The following is a 19,337-nucleotide window of genomic DNA, read 5'->3' on the forward strand; positions in this document are numbered from 1 at the left end:
ACCACGATAAAAATAAAAAAACAGAACTCATGTATTTCTAAATTCACTACTTTATTAAAGGGACAATAAGCCGAAATTCATCATTTCTAGATTGACGGAATTAAAAAATCACTATGTGAAGAACTAGAGGTGTAATTTCATCTGGAGTATAGCAGTCGGTCCAGCTGCGCGTTCATGTACGTTCATGTGAACCGCCGCCTCCTCCCTCCTCTCGGAGCCCTTGGCCCTCCTTCCCTATAAAAGGCTACAGCCAGTGAGCGATGGCAGCGCGCATTTTCGAAGCGAAATGGCGAAGAGCAGAACAAAACGTTCACCTGAAGACGGCCAGGATCTGACATTACCTCTAAAGAAACAACGGTCGTTGGCGAAGAAGTTGTCGGATAAAGAAAGGGACAGAACCCGGATTAACATTGGCCTTGCATTTCCAAGGTGGAGAGCACTGCGAGAGCTAAAGGGGCTACAATTTGACTCAGAGCTAGCTCTTCTTCTCATGGACAGGTAGCGTTAAGTAACAACATAAAGTCAAATGTCTGTTTTAATTAGTGTTACAGTAACGTTAGGCACATGTCGCTATGTCGATTCAATTAAATTTAATGTTACAATCTTAGCGTGGGTTAATGTCCGGAGCTTGAGTTATTAGCGGCTCGGTCCCAGCAATGGGTCAGGTGTTACAGTTGTGTTAGGTGAGTAGCCCCGCAGCCCAGCTCACATTTGCAATTAGCATTGTAAAATGTAGCCAGGCTAAAACATCGCTCTCACTCACGGAGAAGAGTAGGAACATTAGCATTAGCTCCCAGTATTAGCACTAGCCGGGATCCGGCGACGGCTCTAGCCGAGTCAGCTGCCACCGGCTACTGGAGTAACTTACAGCTATGGAGCGCTTCTACCAGCTCTTCTAGTCACTGAGCCTCGCCTCCATCTCAGCAAATATATTACATTTATTACAGGTACCATCATCATTGAAGTAGGCAGGGGAATAGCTAAACACAGCAGAGACCGAGAGTGAGTGAAAGACATCGCTAACTGCTAAACTAAGTTTAGACGAGGCGGGTGGGGGGGTGGGGGGGTTGGGGTGGAGAGCACAGGTAGAGGGAGGTGTGGCTCATGACACACTTTGTTTGGGTCTGCAGGCAGTGCACAACAGCAAACCTAGCGGTGAAACGATTTCGCTTTTTGCCCCTTTAAAACTGTTTCAAACTTTAACTTTAACTCTAAGGCCTCATTTACACCACAAGCGATCCACAAGCATAGCGGCAGCACACGTGTATTCACACCAAAACCGAACAGACGCGTCGCACAACGGCCGTTGCTGTCTCATCAAAACACAAACCACACCCGAACAGTTGGTGGCGGTAGTGCACCAAGAAGAAGAAGAAGAAGTGAGTTTGGACACAAAGCCCAGGGTGGACAGGTTCGCGCACCAGTGATTATTTCAGCACTTGGAGAATTAATATTTAGCACTACAAATGGGTAAGTACATGAAGCATGTGCCTGTCAGGTCTCGCTTGGTCAAGATGGAGATGTCTACGGTGGCCGAGAGAGGTCACAACACACGCAAACTCGTGAATATATGTAAATGAGGTCTAACCCTCTCCACACACGACTCCTACGACCTGACTTTTCGACAAGCCGAGGTGTTGCGTCTCCAGCAGCACCGGCCTCCCCACCAAACTCATCAACAGACTGCAAATCATTCAGAACTCGGCCGCCCGGATCACCACCTGCACCAAATCATCTGACTACATCACCCCTGTTCTCATCCAACTTCACTGGCTCCCTGTACAATACCGCATCCACTACAAAAACCTGGCTCCCTGTACAATACCGCATCCACTACAAAAACCTTCTCCTCACCTACAAAGCTCTCCAAAACCTAGCCCCCACTTACCTCTGTGACCTCCTTCAGGAATACACCCCCTCCCACACCCTCCGCTCAACCTCTGCTGGACTCCTCACCATCCCCACCTCATGCCTCAGTACCATGGGTGCCCGAGCCTTCAGCTGCTCGGCACCCAGACTCTGGAACTCCCTCCCCTCACACATAAGACAGGCAGACTCCATCACATCATTCAAATCCCAACTCAAAACCCACCTGTTCAAACTGGCATATTCACTCTAACTGGACACTGTGCACTACACTTGTTTTTATGTTGATGTTTTGTTTTAATGATGTCTTTTATCCTCTATGCTCTGTAAGGTGACCTCGGGTGACTTGAAAGGCGCCTCCAAATAAAATGTATTATTATTATTATCAAAAGCCATTGTTTCTAGCAAAGACGATGGAGAACACACGTTCTTCTTTGGCGCTCGTCCTTGGCACCGACTGACACGCGTATACTGCCCCCATCAGTTCCGACAGGAATCGACATGGCCCGCTGAGGGAAAAGTTGTATCCGGTAATTACGGTACGGAAAAAAAATAACAGGTACTGACGTATTTTTTGCATGTTGGCATTGACTTGGTACCGAAGTATCGGTTGTCATGACAACCCTAATCAGGAATGATTTATGAAAGTTTTCATAAATCAGTTATCTTGAGTTATGAGTTATCGTCTTCATAATGTTGACCTGGGACATGTTTTATCACACCACTGAAAAAAACTGCTACAGTCTACCAAAATAGCCCCCTTTCCACCGCAGGAACTTTTCTCATTTACCGGGGATTTTGAAAAACCTCTGCATGTTTCCACCTAAATTACCCAGGGAAAAAAACTTTCCCTCAACCCCAGACTTTCCCTGAAAAAAGTACCTGGTAGGGGGGTAGGACTTTTCAGATTACCCGGAATTCTTGAGGGGCGGGGCTGTGTGCCAACGAACGCTGATTGGTGGAACACTCACTTGCAGCGTTCCGCACTTCCTGGCATGGGCAGCCGCTGCTTACTTTATTTCATTTTTCCAAGCTTCACTTTGTTTGTGTTTTGATTAAGGATGGGTACTGACACCCGGTACTAAATTAGCCCCGAGGCTAAATTATCAAAGACCGTAGTATTAATAAGCCCTAGCGGTATCGGTTCTTTTGTGCCGGTGCTGAACTCCTCCACACACACACATACACACATCCACTGACACGACAAGATAACCGATGAACAGCCGAGCAGCCGCAGTGGAAACAAAGTGAAGATAACTCGAAAATGACTCGAGTTGACAGCAGCTACACTCCTTAGCGAGTAGGAAGCCAGTACTTTATCAATACATGTGTTCAGCAGGCATGAACATGTCAACATGTAGACAGTGATATTCAATATGCTCCGTCCACAGTCTCTCAGCCACCGACACTAACGTTATGTCTTACACAAGGACAGCATGCTAGTTCAGCTGATAGCGAATTGTTACTAATAAGCTCAAATGACAGCTGACTGTATGTAGACTAACTTAGTTTGACGCTTATCCTAAAATATTTTTAAACTTAGCTGCTGGCTAAGACAAACAGCCCCTCCTCTCTACACCAGCATGTAACCAGCCAAGCTGGCGGAGCCAAATACAGGGCACACACCGAATCATCTAAGTCATCACTAACGTCAGCTAATTTGAATACATTTTCAGGGAACTTTGAGGTGCGATGGAAACGCAAACCACACAGATTACCAAGAATTCTTTTACCCAGGTAAATAAATTCCTGGTAATAAAAGTTCCTGGAAATGTTGGTGGAAAAGGGGCTAATGTCTTCATCCTAAACAGCACAGAGGAATGTTGGTAAGATCCACTTTGAAACTGACTTTTGAACCATGACATCAAACTGCAAAGAGTATAAACAGCACAAAGAACACAGTGAGCAGATGAAAGTAGAAAAAAAGGCCTGCAGGAAACTACTATAATCTACAAAGATTAATGATTCGACCTAATGCTTTATGTGAGTGAAATTCTGCTTGAAATAAAAAGCACTACTGTGTGATGGGAGACTAACAAGAAAATAAATTCTCTGTCCAGTACATGAGAGCATGTGGGAGTCCCTGCTTGAGACCATTGTGCGATGCAATGCTTAGCTAATTGGATATGTGTATTACAATGCCCGTGGTCACAGCACCCTTATGGGGCATGAAATAACAAGCAGCTGTGTGTGTCAAGAGACATCACATATGTGTGTGCTCATTTTGTCTGCCTGAGTGTGTGGTGTGGTGTGGTGTGGTGTGGTGTGGTGTGGTGTGGTGTGGTGTGTGTGCGTGTGTGTGTGTGTGGGAGGGATAGTTGCTGAGAGGTTTATTAACCCAGTCCATCAAGGCAGTGTGGGATTCACAGTGAGACACCAAAGGCTTAAGGATGTGAGCGCCACACAAGCAAGGCAGCAAGACAGTGCCTCTCCGAAATACTAATATAGGCCCTTATTTTCGACCACAACAACCCCCCCACAGCCAACACCCCAATACCAGCACTGCTTCCACAGCTGGTGGACTGTGAGCTTTGATTTGACCAGCTTTGTTGTCCTACTCAGGAGATCATCAACATCATCCTCAATTCTTGACCATTTATTTTCCATTGTGATTCACCCTGCAAAGCATTGTAGGTTTTAAGTAATAATCAACAGCATGGTGTGAATCCCACTTTAAAAGGACATCATCTTGCATACCTGTCAATATGGAATTACAAGACTATGTCAAAAGTGCAGCAGATTGAAAGACCTATTTTAGTCTGTAAAAAACAACCACCAGCACGCGACATACCAGACATCGGATTCTGGGCGAAGCCATTAACCAGTCATGACATTGGCATTGTCCACATAAAACAAATCCCTGATCAGTCAAACTAAAGTTCTGTGATATTAACATGCTACGTTTTATTCATGTTGGGTTGAGTTCAAGCAATAAACTTTTAAGCTAACCTCTTGACTCTGTGCCTCAAGTGTTTGGACAAAGTAGTGCACTGTTATTACAGACAGTGAAAACCAAAGACACAAAAGCTACAGATATTATTGTTAACCAACTAGCCAACGGTTTTATTGTCAGAACAGCGGCACAGTGGATTTAGAATCACCTCATTTCACCCATGGCTTCACTCTATGGCTTATTGGAGAGGCTCAAGCTATCAGCCTGATACCGTTTACCAGACTGAACACGGTAACTTCGGTCTGAGCTGACGGTGAGGAGCTAATAGGAGCTAACTGCTAACAGACAGAAGCTAACTGCTAAGAGACATCAAATTGTACCAGAGTACTTTGATGTCAAAATGTGTGCCTGGTACGCAAAATGCGTACAGGTTGGCAGGTCTGTCTATGTGTGACGGCAGGTGACAATGGGGGGTGCAAACATCCCGCTTTGGGATTTTTTTTTATTTTGCCTGTGAGTCCTTGGATCAGTCTGTGTCCCCTCTCTAAATTCGGAGGTCTTTGCAAGTCCGTGAACGCAGTGCATGGCTAACTCTTCTTTTTTTCCTCACCAGCAGTTTATGGAGTTTGAGTCACAGATTGGACAATTGATCACTCAATCCCATTAGACCTGATTAGATCAGATCAGATCAATAGATGTGAGGGGAAGCTGTTTTTGATGAAAGCAAACTTTAAACCCACACTGAAGGTAGCGCACTCTCATTTAACTCTCACTGCACCAGCATTCTGCTGCTCTGTCTGTGGAGCAAATAATAAGCGAACTTAATATTTTCAATGGCGCACCTAATTAACGGTCCAGCTACAACAATTAAAAATCAAAATGTGGTGGCAGTTGTTTTAATAGTGGTGGGCTGCCACAAATAAATGAATGTGTGGGAAACCCTGACACAAAGTTGCTCCTACGCCAGAAAGGCTAGCAAGATTCACATTAACGAGATTTATTTCAACAGCAAAATGAAATGTAAAGCATAGTGATCAGGGTCCGAAATTAACACCTGCCAAGTGCCAAATGCAGGTAGATTTTCCATTTGGCGAGTAAGGCACCACACTGGTGGATAAATGTTTGTACCACAGTAGGCATGTAATTGAGTACAATGCTGAATCTCTACTGCATTTTGGTTTCATTTACAGTCACAGAGCTGTGCTCCTCCTGTCAGCATTTGAGTTTGACACACAAACAATGTATTTTTACTCACATCTAAACGGTGCTGTAAAGCTGTCATGGGGACATCAGCTGAACTGCTAAAAAACAGTTTTAGACACGTGCATGCACGAGTTCCATACTTTAGACGTGCGCATGCACAACAACCAGACCCACAGTCTTGTGTTGTACAGACAGAGATTGCTAAATATACTTTCGAGATCGAAATTGCAAAAATAACTTTAGCCTTGCAATTGCCTGTTTAAAATGGAAGTAGAAAATGTTTCCACTGGCTAGCGCACTAGCTCACTAGCTAAGAGGCTAGCAAAGTCTGCTGGCACTAGCAAGCTACACTAGTAGCGCTGTGTGCTTATCAACCCCTTGATCAAAACTGAATATCATTACAGAATACAGCAAAGATCCCCAGAAGGAAACATGTTCTTTGTTTAGATTATCAATCAGAAAATGGATCATAAATATTTGTTTCTCGTTGCCATTGTTAGCCAGCCTAGCTAGCATGCTAGCTATTTGAAAATGTTGATTAAAAACATTGCTGTCTGTTGATACTTTGTCTGGAAGGACAAGTGTGCCTATCCGGAAGGCAGGGGCACGAAACCCCCAGGAAAAAAAATGACAAGCTGCCAGGTCAGCCCCTAAGCAGCCTCCAGCAAACATCGCTGACCCAGGCTGGGCTCTGCTCCTCTACTAGGAGAACCAGAGGGAGGGAGGGAGGGAGGGAGAGCGGCGGGCTCTGTCGGCTTTCCTCCAGCGTCAACACACCCCTGGACATGAAGCTGAGGACTTTGCAATTTTTTTCCAGGGTTTTGGGTAAATGGTCACGATTGATTCAATTTTCAATTAATGTAAGACTATCATGCCTTGATTTGTAAAGATCAGCAGATAAAGTGTTTTTTATGCCCCAACAACTGTCATTTACATTTTCAAATTGTTCTTTAAAAAGTTACGCTAAAAAGTTAAGGCTACGTGGTTGGATATTTCACTAACTGCTAAACACCTGAAGTAATCTAATCAGGCATACCAAGCAAATAACTTTAGACTGTAGTTAGTGTAACAGATATATAATCCTTCAGTCAGTTGATGTTTGATGACTAGCTGTGTGCATTATGTGACTTTCAAGTAACTTTCAAGTTACAGTAAGTTGATAACTCAGAAAAAATATACAAAGTCAGCACAGCAGGTCATCTAAAAAAATCAGATGCTCACTATCTCTGCTTTAATTGGGGGCTAAACTAGACACACTCATTTACACACTGAAAACCTACACTTGACATCTTCAGAAATCAGTCATACCAGCTTGTATAGTCGATCTTAAAAATGCTGTTCGGCCAATCAACATGTCACCACATGCAGACCATGAGTCTGTTTTTAGAGCAGACCTCCAGTGAAAAGCAGGCACTGAGGTGTTGAAGCATCGCAAACCCTACCTCAATACCCCATTTCATAAATGCTCAGACCTCAGTGTGAAGTAATTCAAGCAACACTGAACTCACGGCCTATTAATTCTGGGGTAGAGTAAGGTGGGTGTGGGTCGGGTATGTGTCTCATGCTAATCCCCAATTACCACCTCATAAGAATATGCTTAATAGAACATTAAAACTCAATCCAGGTTGCAAAGAGGAAAACACTAAATCCTCACCAAGGACTCACAGCTGACAACACAGAGAAGGTCTGGACCTTATCTGATCCATTTGACTCAGTGGGTCACCCATGGAGAAGAAAACAGCCGTCAAAAACGAGTCCAAATGGGTAACAAACACGAGTGGTCAGAAAATTCTGCAGCTACAAGGCTTGGGCAGTATCAAGGTATAACAGTATAGTGCGGTATTCAAAAATCTACATGGTATGATTTTCAATACTGTGAAAAATGCAGGTGTTCCTCTTTCTATTAAATTAATACAGGGATGCTGTATTGAGGTGATGTATTGCAGTGCACAGCACATGCCACCGCAGATCAGACTTCACTGGTGGAACAGGCAGCTCAGCAGAGAAAAAGGCAACTGTAGGCCATGGGGATAACTTTACAGGACTGTCAACAGCTGGCTGGCAATGGCAGAGAGAAACCGCAGAAAGAAATAGTGTTTTTCACATCTAAGGGCACATTCACACCAAGATAGTCCAGGGGCCTCGGTTCGATTGGGCGGGGAATGCCGAAAAATTTCATTCCTTCATTTGGTTCGGCTCACTTTCACTGCACTTACCAAACTGCCTGGACAACGTCACGCAATTACAACAGCTGCTCATTTGGGGGCGGTATTGCCCAAAAAGGCCACTGACCAGGAAGAAAAAAGCACGAGGAAGAAGAAAACCCGGCTCATCGATTGGCCAGGACCAAAAACGGAAATCCATCCGGCTTGGTCACCACAAAAACAATGGAGCAACACCAAATTTATGCAGTCTTGGGGTTTCTGTTTTTACGCTGGTGTTCAAACCCAACTTTATCTTTTTTTTACCTCTGCTTCTCCAGGTTTGCACTGTTGGCTTTGTTTTTTTTTCTACCCAAAATGCACTGCACTCTACGTCACTTCCTCTCTTTGGTTCACCTTCTCTCTTTGGTTCGCTATATAGTCCGTTTGCATTTCCCACTGTAAGTGATCCACACCAGGGTTCACTTGCAAGTGAACCGAGACCCCCAGTTTTCAAGCGGACCAGGGTTCGCTCGTTTGGTCTGCACCAGAGTTCGAATGAGCGTTCACACCACTCCAAACAAACCGAACTATCCGTGGAAGCAGACCAGGGTTCGTTTAAAGCGGACCAAACAGCACCAGTGTGAAGGTGTCCTAACTTGATGAATTAAGGGTTTATTTCAACCAAACTAGAGCTGGTGATTGCTGGAACTGATGAGTTTTATTTTGAGTGTCGAGTGTTTTGCAAGTTTATTAGATTAAAAAAATCTTAGAGAGCTTATGGAATGTAGTAAACTGCAGCCGCTTGGAGGGGGCGTAGCCGCTGTTTTTTATTTGTTTTTACATAAATACTGTCATATACTGTATATCCCGGTGAAATGTCAGAAAAAGCATGAAAGTATGAAAAAACAGATACCGCCAAAGCCTAGCTACCACTTTTTCACTTTGAAGGTAGAACTATGAGTAGATGGTCAAAGCTGAAGCAGGAAGTTTACAGACAGTTTGGATTATTATTTTATTGTTTGCCTTTGTTTTGTCTTCCAAATAAGTTTGACTAACCTGGAGGTTTGTTTTCTACCTGTATGACTGTTTGTTACAAACTGGGACAAATATATTTGCCAATGTCCACATAGGCAAATGGGTGCTAATGAAGGAGAGAATAAAATCTGGTTAAAATCATAAACATTTAAAGTCATTTATTGTTGCCTCTCTAGATGGTGACAAGAACTCTACACGATAAAAAAATAACTGAACTGCTTTAAGGTAATTAATCCCTTCATTAGACTTTCTTTAAATGAGCACAAATTCAATCATACAAATTTATGAAACATCCTTTACTATAACCGTTCACATGAAAAAACTTGTAGTTGCAGCCACTGGCTGCATACAGTTAACAGCTTACATTAACTAGCTCTCACAGATTGTTTGTTTACAATACAGCATTATTAGGGAAACAATAGGGATGACAGTGCGTTTACTGCATCCTTTTGTCCCATAGGCATCCTGGAGAAGATCTCTGTTCATCCCAAACATGTTTTCCCAGTATCAGGTCGCTGACTGCTACTCGCCATCTCGTCACACAACAGTTAGAGATCACAGAGCCCATTCAGCAAATAGTAATTGTATTCTTGTCACACCTGCACATTAATTTGAGTTTATGGCCTTTAGTCTGGAGCCCTACTTTATAGCCTACTCAGAATAGATGTGAAACGAAAATAAAACATCAGCCACTGCCATTGGTAAATATCTTATTTACCGATAAGCCAATGGCGGTCAACAAGGTGAACATCTGCCAATACCGTTGTTCAGCCAATAAATTGGTGTATCACCAATGCTAACTACACAAACGAAAATGTGCGACAACATTTTTTGCCCTCACTAGATATCAATCAAAAGCAAGAGACTGTATTGCATGAAGTTGCAGTGAGCTGTAAAGTCACCACTTCTCAGCAGAAAGCAGAAGATAATGCCTCTCTTCCTTCCGACAGTTGCTTCCATCTCATTGCCTGTACCAGAAAGGAGCATGAAAGTTAGGAGTGCTCACTCTGCAGCTAAATCTGGGGACTGAAACATCCCCAGAAGTACAATGCACACTGACTGACAAAAAAAAAAAAAAAGAACTGCTCAACTTGAAGGAGTCTCAGTCAACTGAGGGTTCTCCAACTGATGATTCTAATCATCGACTTTTAGAGGGCAGCCCTAGTGCAAATAAGTGGATTGTCTGTATTATCAAACCCATTTGTGTGTTTAATAATACAATGCAAAATCAGATACAATATCAAATTTAAAAAAAATCAAAATTTTATTAAACTCCTTTGTGAACGTTGGAGGCTTTTATGTGAATGCAAAGCACATGTGTTGTGTCCAAGCCCTGGCTCAGCCTGCCCTCCACCTCCTCTTCCTCTCTTTGGGTGCTCATGGGGGCTAGTTTGTTTTGCTCACATCTTGCCCACTGTTCCTGTCAGCACTTCCATATCCTCCGCCGCACCCTGGACCCTCTCCTCCATCTAACCCTCAGCTCTGTCCATGCCTGAGCTTGATCCCCCTCCCACCCAACAGACACGTCAGCCAGCATGATTAATAGCCCTCTGCTGGGTCGCTCCATCCACTCAGCACATTGATGAGAGCCTCTGAAACAGTACAACAGTTGCATCCCCTCTTCACACTGGGCCTAAGCCTTGCCTGTCAGTCCCCGGTTAGGGCACTATTAGCTGGCCAGATTTACAGCTACTAACCAGTACTAGGTGGCAGCCTGTCTGGGGAGAAGGAGGAACTCCTATTAATCATAGTGCTTTTGATGGTGACTTTTACATCTGTTGGGCCAAAGGCTTGCCAATCTATAACACCTGTATAATCCATGACGCCTCCCATCAACCATCACTCACAACTACACACCAATGCATCTATTATTTATATTCTTTTTAATGCCATGGCATTTAGTCTGATTTATTTAAGAGTAAGAGATGACCTGAATTTTGTTTTTAGGTCAGGCAACGCTGTATAATCAGTCCAATCAACAAAAAATAGAGGTTCAAATATTCAAAAATCCCCATCTCAGTTTAGATAACAGAGATGATTCAAAAATGTTTTCTTTTCATTTAAAACAGTATTAGTCAAATTAATTAGTCAGGCTCCAACATATCTAATAGTTAAACGATGAACAACTTTTTAATATTTTATAGACAAAACAATTAAGTAAAGATCAAAAAACACGCACATCCAACAGTGAAGGTTCAGGGTGCTGGATCAAAAAAGTATAAACGTGAAAAATAAAAAAGTCTGAGGAAGAGCCTGCTGGCTCGAAACATCACACTATGAGAGACTAAATTTGTCTATGGGAGCTTCTATTGGTGTGCGGCTCATCCCTTATAGACAAAACAATACATAAAAAAAGTGTTTGATTAATCCATCACCAACTTCATTAGCTAAGGCCTACTTCCCAACAGTGGCAAAAGTGGCCCATCACTAGAGCAACAGTAAAAGCACAGACACACCAAAACCCACTTCAGAGAACTAGCTGCGACAAAAGCCCCCTGCTGTGTCGCCCCACTTCTCCTGTGTCTCTGCCAAAAATTTGCATATGAACACATCGCACAGGCTACAGCCAACAGCCAACCAGCACATACATTCTGCGCCTGCGAGAGTCCGTCATTTCATAAACCAAATCACTAACCAAATAAAAGAAATCAAGCAGACTAATCAATAATGGAAATATGTGCATGCACAAATATTAAGGGATTTACTTATGTTGGCACTATGCCCACCCAGCGTCTAAGCCTAGGTAAATGTGACAAGGCATTAATGTAAGTGACAACTCTGGCCACTCAGTTTATTGTCTTTTGACCATGTCATAAAAATAACACTGACAGCAGGACTGAGAATTTAACCCGTGATCTCACGCTTAAAGCTACGGGACACCGGGGCCACGCGGCAGACATGTAAAGAATTGCCGTGAGGCAGTTTCTCCTTGCCCAGAATGCCTTCATGAGTAAACATATTTGCATAAGTGGCTGAGCGACATGAATTATGGTTCCTCTTACTCGGCATTTGCCAGCTGCCTTCTGCCGGTTCAATTGGGAATGATATATGTGTGAAGATCAGGTGGCAGTGAAGAGGAAGGGAGGGGTGAGAGGGTGTAAGGGGGGTAAAAGGCCACAGCCAGATCCCAAGTGCTAGGGCTGCAAGCCCCGGAGGCCCACCAGCGTCTGCCTGACCACAGCTGGGGACATAGACAACACACACTCATGTTTGACCTTGAAATAACACTGAGAGAGACGGCATGTGTGCTTTCTCTCTTGATGACTGACATGACCGTAAAATGTGATGAATTAGTGAGGTTGCCAGTGGTGCATGGATTAGGCTATGTGAAAACAAAAGGAAACATTTCAAAAACAACTATCATAATGGTGCAACTAAGTACGTTCATTTTATTGCAACTGATAAAATGAATGAATGAGAGTTACATGTTGGGTCCTCAAACTACTTGATTAAAAATGTATTATTTTTGTCATAATTCAACTATCCATACCAAATCACCTATGCATTGTGCTTTGCTTTGGGGAAACCAGGATAATTATTGTAAAGGTCAGCTCGAGAGTAATCAAATCATCCTCCACAATCTTTATTCTGCAAATCCACTGCCATGCCCCCTGATATCTACCTCTGGTGCTATGCTGGTAAGTCCAGTCAATTAGAGGTGTGCTTGTGAATTTCGTTAGTGTTTGGATGAAAAGGAGAAAGCTGTCAGTCAAAAGGCCACTCTGGCTTTGTATCTAGGGGGCTGCAAGGGGCTCTAACCCTGTATTTGTATGAATAAAAATGAAGGGATTTAGGAGCAGACTGTTTCTTCTGCAGACTTGTCAAAAATCTGACCTTCACTGCAGCAGAGGGGGTTGATGGGAGAGGAGGTGTGAAAGGAAAGAATTGAAGATTTGAGAAGCTGAAGCTCAGTGACTTCTGGATAAAAAGGTGCAACTGAAAAAAAACAGATGAGCAAGAGAGGAAATAAAATGTATGTCAGACTGAGGGACTGCTCTCTGAGCTCTCTTACTCTCTGAGGTACAGTCCAGCAATAAAATAAATCCACAGAATTATTCAACTAGAGATAGAGAAAGATTTGTCTGTGTGATGACAATCCCATACGGGAGAGATCCCCTCAATGTCAGGTAAGAGATAAAGACTCAATCTGCAGCTCTAAACAATATTTCAGATGTTAAAACACCTAACACAATAATAACAATGTTTTTCTGCATTCTTACATTTGGTAGATATGCAACAACACATCAAATCTTAGAGCCAATATGTCACCATCAGTTGCTTGTTTTTAATTCCAGTGTAGTGTCTAAATTATACATAACACAACCCACATGGCTATTCATGCCACTGCAATGGCTACTGCCCCCTTTAGCCAACTATCCACTAACTAGCACTGATTAAGTCATATCACACAAAGACTTTTTAGATAAGGTTCAAAATGACATGTTATTTATCCAAATAATAATAATCAAACTCATGTGAAATCAGTAACAACATATAGTTACAACATATGGATTTAAGGCATATGTGATATTAACAATCAAAGTTTTCAAAATTGAATTTCTCCTCGGGGATTAATAAAGTATATAAAATTAAATTAAATTAAAAAATTTCTATAGGTTTAAAGCAAGTTAGTAACTTTTATTTAAAAAAAAAAAAAAAAAAAAAAGCTTTTTTGTCATATTTGTTGAAACTGTCACTACATCCACACTGCCCTACATGACACAGATAATCTATGAAATAAAATCCAACCCTGTTCTCCCTCCTCCTTGTACTGCTTCTATTAGAGACAGAGCACATTTAAGTTCCACCCCCACTAGAGGGGATAACAATTCATTGCTCTCCGTTGCATGAAGGTGCCTCCTTGTCGTTACCGTCTGCTAGCAAACAACACAGAAATACATAAAGCTGTGCTGTGGTGGGATGCACTACCAACAAAGTAAAGCATCCATAACTAAGTTTTTGCAAGCTGCCAAAACTAAAAACTGAGCTTTTAAGCTGTAAGACACAAGGCATCAGCAGGTAGAATGGGAAAAGTGCCTGGTTTTGATCTTTGTTAGCTTAAATGATCTTACTTGTTGATTCGATCAAGTAGCTGTAAATATTTAAGTATGTCACTACTTGCCATTCAGTGGGATAATTTTCTCCAAGATAAGCAAGTTAAGGAGAACGGACACTAAGATAGACTATCAACGCTGAGTTTGTCAATGTTACTTTTCTTCTCTAGTAGACACAAGATGCTAAAATAATCCCTTGACATGCTAATATCTAATGCTTTTAGTTAGCTACAGGCATTTTGTTAGCTTAACAGCTCTTGGTAGCATATTGTGGCAGCGATAGTTTTGCCCTCCGGTGGGCATGCTTTTTAGAGTATGACGCATTACGCTCTGTCTCTATGGCATTTGCTAGAATCCACCGCGGGTGGACAAAAACAACCACCCAGAGTCAATGAGTCTCTAGCACAGCTGTCAATAATGTCAATCACGGCTCGTGAACTGCAGTCAAACTGTCAAACTAGACAGTGTTGATCAAATACGAGTCAAGATTCTGCTACTGCATTGCATTTTTCTCTCCTTAAATGTTTTCAGAGACATATTTAAGTGTTCTGTATAGCATCAGGATAGCCACATCCATTAATTATACAGTCTATGGTCACAAGTAACAGAACACCCTGGGTAAATAAACTATTTGCAAGCTATCTAGCCTTAACTGTTCTTACTTGAGATTACTCACACAAGGGTGCACTTGCAAAGTCTGAATTTTGAGGAGAAAAGACACAATCATTAATTTTGTGGGGTGTAAAGGAAAAGTAACAATGAGTAGTGGAAATAATTACTGCTGCAGGGAGTAATAAATAATACTAACACTTTTCAAAAGTGTAACGAATAACAAGCAATAGATAGTTTTTTTAAGGAACAAGCCCAACAATGATCATGACATAAAATCCCTACACCCCAACAAGATATTACAACAAAATTTACTCCAGGATTGAACTTGTGGTTTACCTTAACTGCAGGGCTTTCTTTAATTGTTATTATAAACACAATATACAACATATGTTCTTTAAGTATAAAATCAAACAACATTTGTAGGACAGAAAGCACGATTACTGTTTGTGAGCCAGTACATATTTAAAGACAGATGCTAGCCACAAAGCTGTGGAAAGCACTCAATTATATGGGTCTAATAAGGTTAGGGATGGGGCATTAGATATCAGGCTCAATCCAAACCATGCCCCTCAAATCAGAGGAAAGGCCCCTGCTTCCTGGGACTGATTTGCCCAGCTTGACTGAGCAAGGTAGAGCTGAAGCATCACAACACATGGTCCATGGTTTGCCCAGCTTTTTCAACTGTGCTCTCATTGTTAGGGAGTCGAGAGGGGACCTTACATTTTCCAGGAGAAGAAGGAAACTTTTTTTTCCTGCTTTCAGAAAAGAGAGACAAGACTTCCTTTCCCAGAACAATTTATCTCTCTGCTTGACAAGCCTCCCTGCTATATTTACCCAACTAAAATTGCAGATGATATACTTCCAGCTGCACTACTCTCCAACTCCATGGCACATGGCCCTGTCAATCACACTAGTTACAACAGAACAGTACCGCCAGAGCAGTGAAACCTTCAGCCAGACAGAGAGAGCGACAGAGAAATATAGAAAGAAAGAAAATAAGAGAAGACAGAGGGGCTGAGAAACCTTGTGGGGACTAATTCATATTTCCTTTGTTGGTTGGCTTTAGTTGTTAGAGGGAGCGGAGATACACACCTGAGTGAATGGAATTACTGGGCTTTCATTAAGCAGACAGCTGGGCCACTGTGAGGCCTCAAAGTAGCAGCAAAACACAGCCTACCCACAAGATTCCCTACCAAAATACTGCTATGTTTCTGTATGAGAGATCTATTAGGTTGTTATGCTGCAGCAAAAACAAAACAAATTGATCAGTCTGCAAAGCACAGAATTGAGCTCTACTGTGGTTATTTGATCTCCATTTTGTCTCTCATCAGGGCATGGATGTAACATTTCAGAGACTAGGTGCACAGGGGATTTGGGCTTAAGGATGCAACAAGGCTTTCAAACATCCTTGACATGGACTCATTACTTCATGCAAATGCCCGAAAAAAGCAGTTTTTTCTGTTGTTGTGTGTGTGTGTGTGTGTGTGTGTGTGTGTGTGTGTATTCAACTTCCATTCTATTCAAATACAGTAGCTGTAATGAAATCAGTTGAAGTGTGGGTGACAGAGGAACATAGGCTTTTGGTAAATTGAGGGCTGAAAGGAAAGGGTTATCAAGAGAGGAAAAGGAAAGAGGAAGGTTAACCAGTGTGGTGATTCTTCCTCAACCAGCAGCGCCTGTCCATCTCACAGCAGCAGAGACATTCCCTAGAGGAAGGAGGCAGTGGTGGGGGCTCAGACTGTGCAGCTCCATATGTTGCATCTTTGCCATTGCTCACAACTACTACAACTGAAGCTGTAGGACTGTGGGAGCTGCCAAGACTCTCATTGCAAAGGCATGACAACATGCAGGATTGTCCTCAGCGCCAGCTTGGGTCTCTCAGAAGAAAGGGCGCTGTAAGACACCATCACTGCATTTACACACACTCGGACTCACAAAAGATAAGTCACCACACTTAGGGCTTGATTATACCAGATTTTAACATGTGTCTTGGTTGACTGGATCACAAGTAGACAGCCCCCTGTGCAGGTGTGAATGTACCCAATAAAAGGCTCAAAATATCACATGCATATGTATGGTAGTGCATGTAAAATTGGAAAGAAAATTCAACACCTTGATTACTAAATTGGTCTCATGCACACTTATTCTGATTACCAATGTGTAGTTCTTCTTTTACATAAATATTTTTATTAGAAATAATGGCACCTATTCAATAACTGCCATGTAATGTGTCCCAGTAATGCAAATTTAATATGAAAATATATCACTACACAGAAAAAGAAGTAAAATCCCATATGAACAGCTATGTCGTGTGTTTTTAATCAACATTTTATGAAAAAATTTGGATTTTTTTTTTAAACTTCCAGCGTCATATTTAGTTTAATAACAAACAGCATTCATTTTTGTAATTATGACAAGTTGGTTATTAAAGTCTAATGGTCAATAGTCAATAAGTAATATTAATAAATGAATGAATCAATTATTAATATGAATAAATACGTATAGAAAAGAAAAGAAAATAAGTCACCAAGAAGTCCTATTGTCCTTTTTTTAAGTCCGTATTAGATTTACTGATAAACTTTTTTAAATGTTCCTTTCACGGACTTTTATTTAACTTTTTTTGATTTGACCTAGTAGGAAAAGCCCAGGTGTATTTAGTTAACATGCTGCATTCCACTTAGGGGAGGTCCTGACATTGTACATGCTGGCTCACTGAAGAAGCTTACTACTGCTGTGGCAGAATGCGGATAAAGAAGGGCAAATACACATAAAGGTCCAGTAGAAACAAATGGTGCAGGAAAAAAAAAGGTGTAAGTAATTTTAAAATTACATTACAAAAAAGTATTTTAAGCCTTGCAATGTGTCCTCAATGTGCCTTAAGATCCAATCGCTAAGGCCACATTCGGAGGTGGTCTGGGCCACATATGGCCATATTCTTAACAGTGCATACACTAATGTGTCCTGGACCACACTAAAGGACCGCCTTGTCATTTGACATCCCTGCTCATCTGGCTTAAACTGTCTGTTGTTGCTGTTACACAGATTAGACTCAGCACTGAAGGACCATCCCCAGAGCTGCTCTCCTCCCAGGCCGGCGAATGCTTATTTCATGATAAAGAGAGAGAGAGACAGAGAGACACAAGGAGGGGCTGTGCCAATCAGTACACTGCCCACAGCTCTATCATAAAAATAAGATTTCACCCTTTTTTTTTTTCTTTTTTTTTTAAGATTATTTTTTCGGGCTTTTGCCTTTAATGAACAGGACAGAGTGAAATGGGGTGAGAGAGAGAGCAGGGGGGTGACACGCAGCAAATGGTTGCAAGCCGGAATCGAACCTGCAACCACTGCAGCGAGGCATCGCCTCTGTACATGGGGTGCCGGCACTATCCACTACGCTACTGACGCCCCAAGATTTCACCCATTTTAAGTACAAATAGCTGTAAGCGTGCGTACAGCATGACAAACCTCCTGCCAGTTAAAAACAACAACACATTTGTTCTTTGCAAATGGAAACGATGTATATGTCTATTTGTATATAGAGGGGGGAAAATGAGATCCGATCACACGTAGTCACTCAAGTCACTCATTTTGATGCCAGGTGTAACCAGACAGATACAGAGCTATACTCATGTCATCTGATCAAACAGGACGCACAATATACCAGGTATAAACAGGCTCTGAATTGTAGTGTGGTTAAACTGGAGGAAGTCCATGTTCAATCTTAACCCTTAGCCCTAACTTGCCAGCACAGAGCATTACAGGATAACAGCATTGAAGCTACAAAGATTTACAAAAGTGGTGTTTTTTTTCTAGTTGCAAACCTGACTTTAATGATAACGGAGAGAAGGGGGAGATGGAAAAGGAGAGCAAAGCAGCACAATCTTCTCCCTTGTTACTTTTCACCCCATCCATGCTCTCTGCTCTCGAGTGAATGAATGCCAGACTCCTCAACCAGACCCTTATATCACTTCCTCTACTGACATCCAGTTTGATTAATACATCAGAATGTATGTATCATTTGTTCTTTGTTTTTCATCTTTTATGGCCAAGAGCATAAAAGAAAGAGTTGGCAGCTTCTTCTGCAACTGATTGTGTCAGGCCCCTGCGCAGGCCCCTGAATCGCGTCAAATCAAAATTGTATAGTGGCAGACTTTGAAATATCGGCAAATATCATATTGTTGTCCAAAGAATCAATATAATACCATATCATGATGAAACTGGTGATTTACACCCCTAGCACATTGTGTGTGCACAATATTGGAAAATGTCAGAATACAAGAAGTCCAGAGGGGTATTCCAGGTAGGAGGTTCAACAAACTCTGAGTCTAACCCTGAACTAGGGCTGCACGGTATATGCGGTAGACGGTAGAAATGATATAAATTTGGCCCACGGTAGAGATTTGCGCTCTACCGTCCTATCGTCGATGACGTCATCGCACCTGCCTCAGTGTGAAAATGGCTGCGAGCACAGAGACAGCGGAGCAAGAGGAGCTGGTTCACGTCCGTGATTTAGCGTAGCACGTACAACAT

At 42.2% G+C, this 19,337-nt stretch overlaps 1 protein-coding gene across 6 annotated transcripts in view; it reads right to left on the reverse strand.

The window, feature by feature from the left end:
- gbf1 (golgi brefeldin A resistant guanine nucleotide exchange factor 1) overlaps positions 1-19,337 on the reverse strand; it is a 238,024-nt gene that overhangs the window by 197,514 nt on the left and 21,173 nt on the right. For 3 of the 6 annotated variants that reach the window (XM_050070666.1, XM_050070664.1, XM_050070662.1), the window contains exon 2: positions 16,452-16,700. The exons of the other annotated variants lie outside the window; for them this stretch is intronic. In XM_050070666.1, the coding sequence (XP_049926623.1) occupies positions 16,452-16,653 (202 nt within the window). In that variant the 5' untranslated portion in view covers positions 16,654-16,700. The remainder of the gene's footprint in view (positions 1-16,451; positions 16,701-19,337) is intronic. 6 annotated transcript variants of the gene reach the window in all.

The sequence above is a fragment of the Epinephelus moara genome, chromosome 19 (genome assembly GCF_006386435.1).
Source record: "Epinephelus moara isolate mb chromosome 19, YSFRI_EMoa_1.0, whole genome shotgun sequence".
In the NCBI taxonomy this organism is placed as follows: domain Eukaryota; kingdom Metazoa; phylum Chordata; class Actinopteri; order Perciformes; family Serranidae; genus Epinephelus; species Epinephelus moara.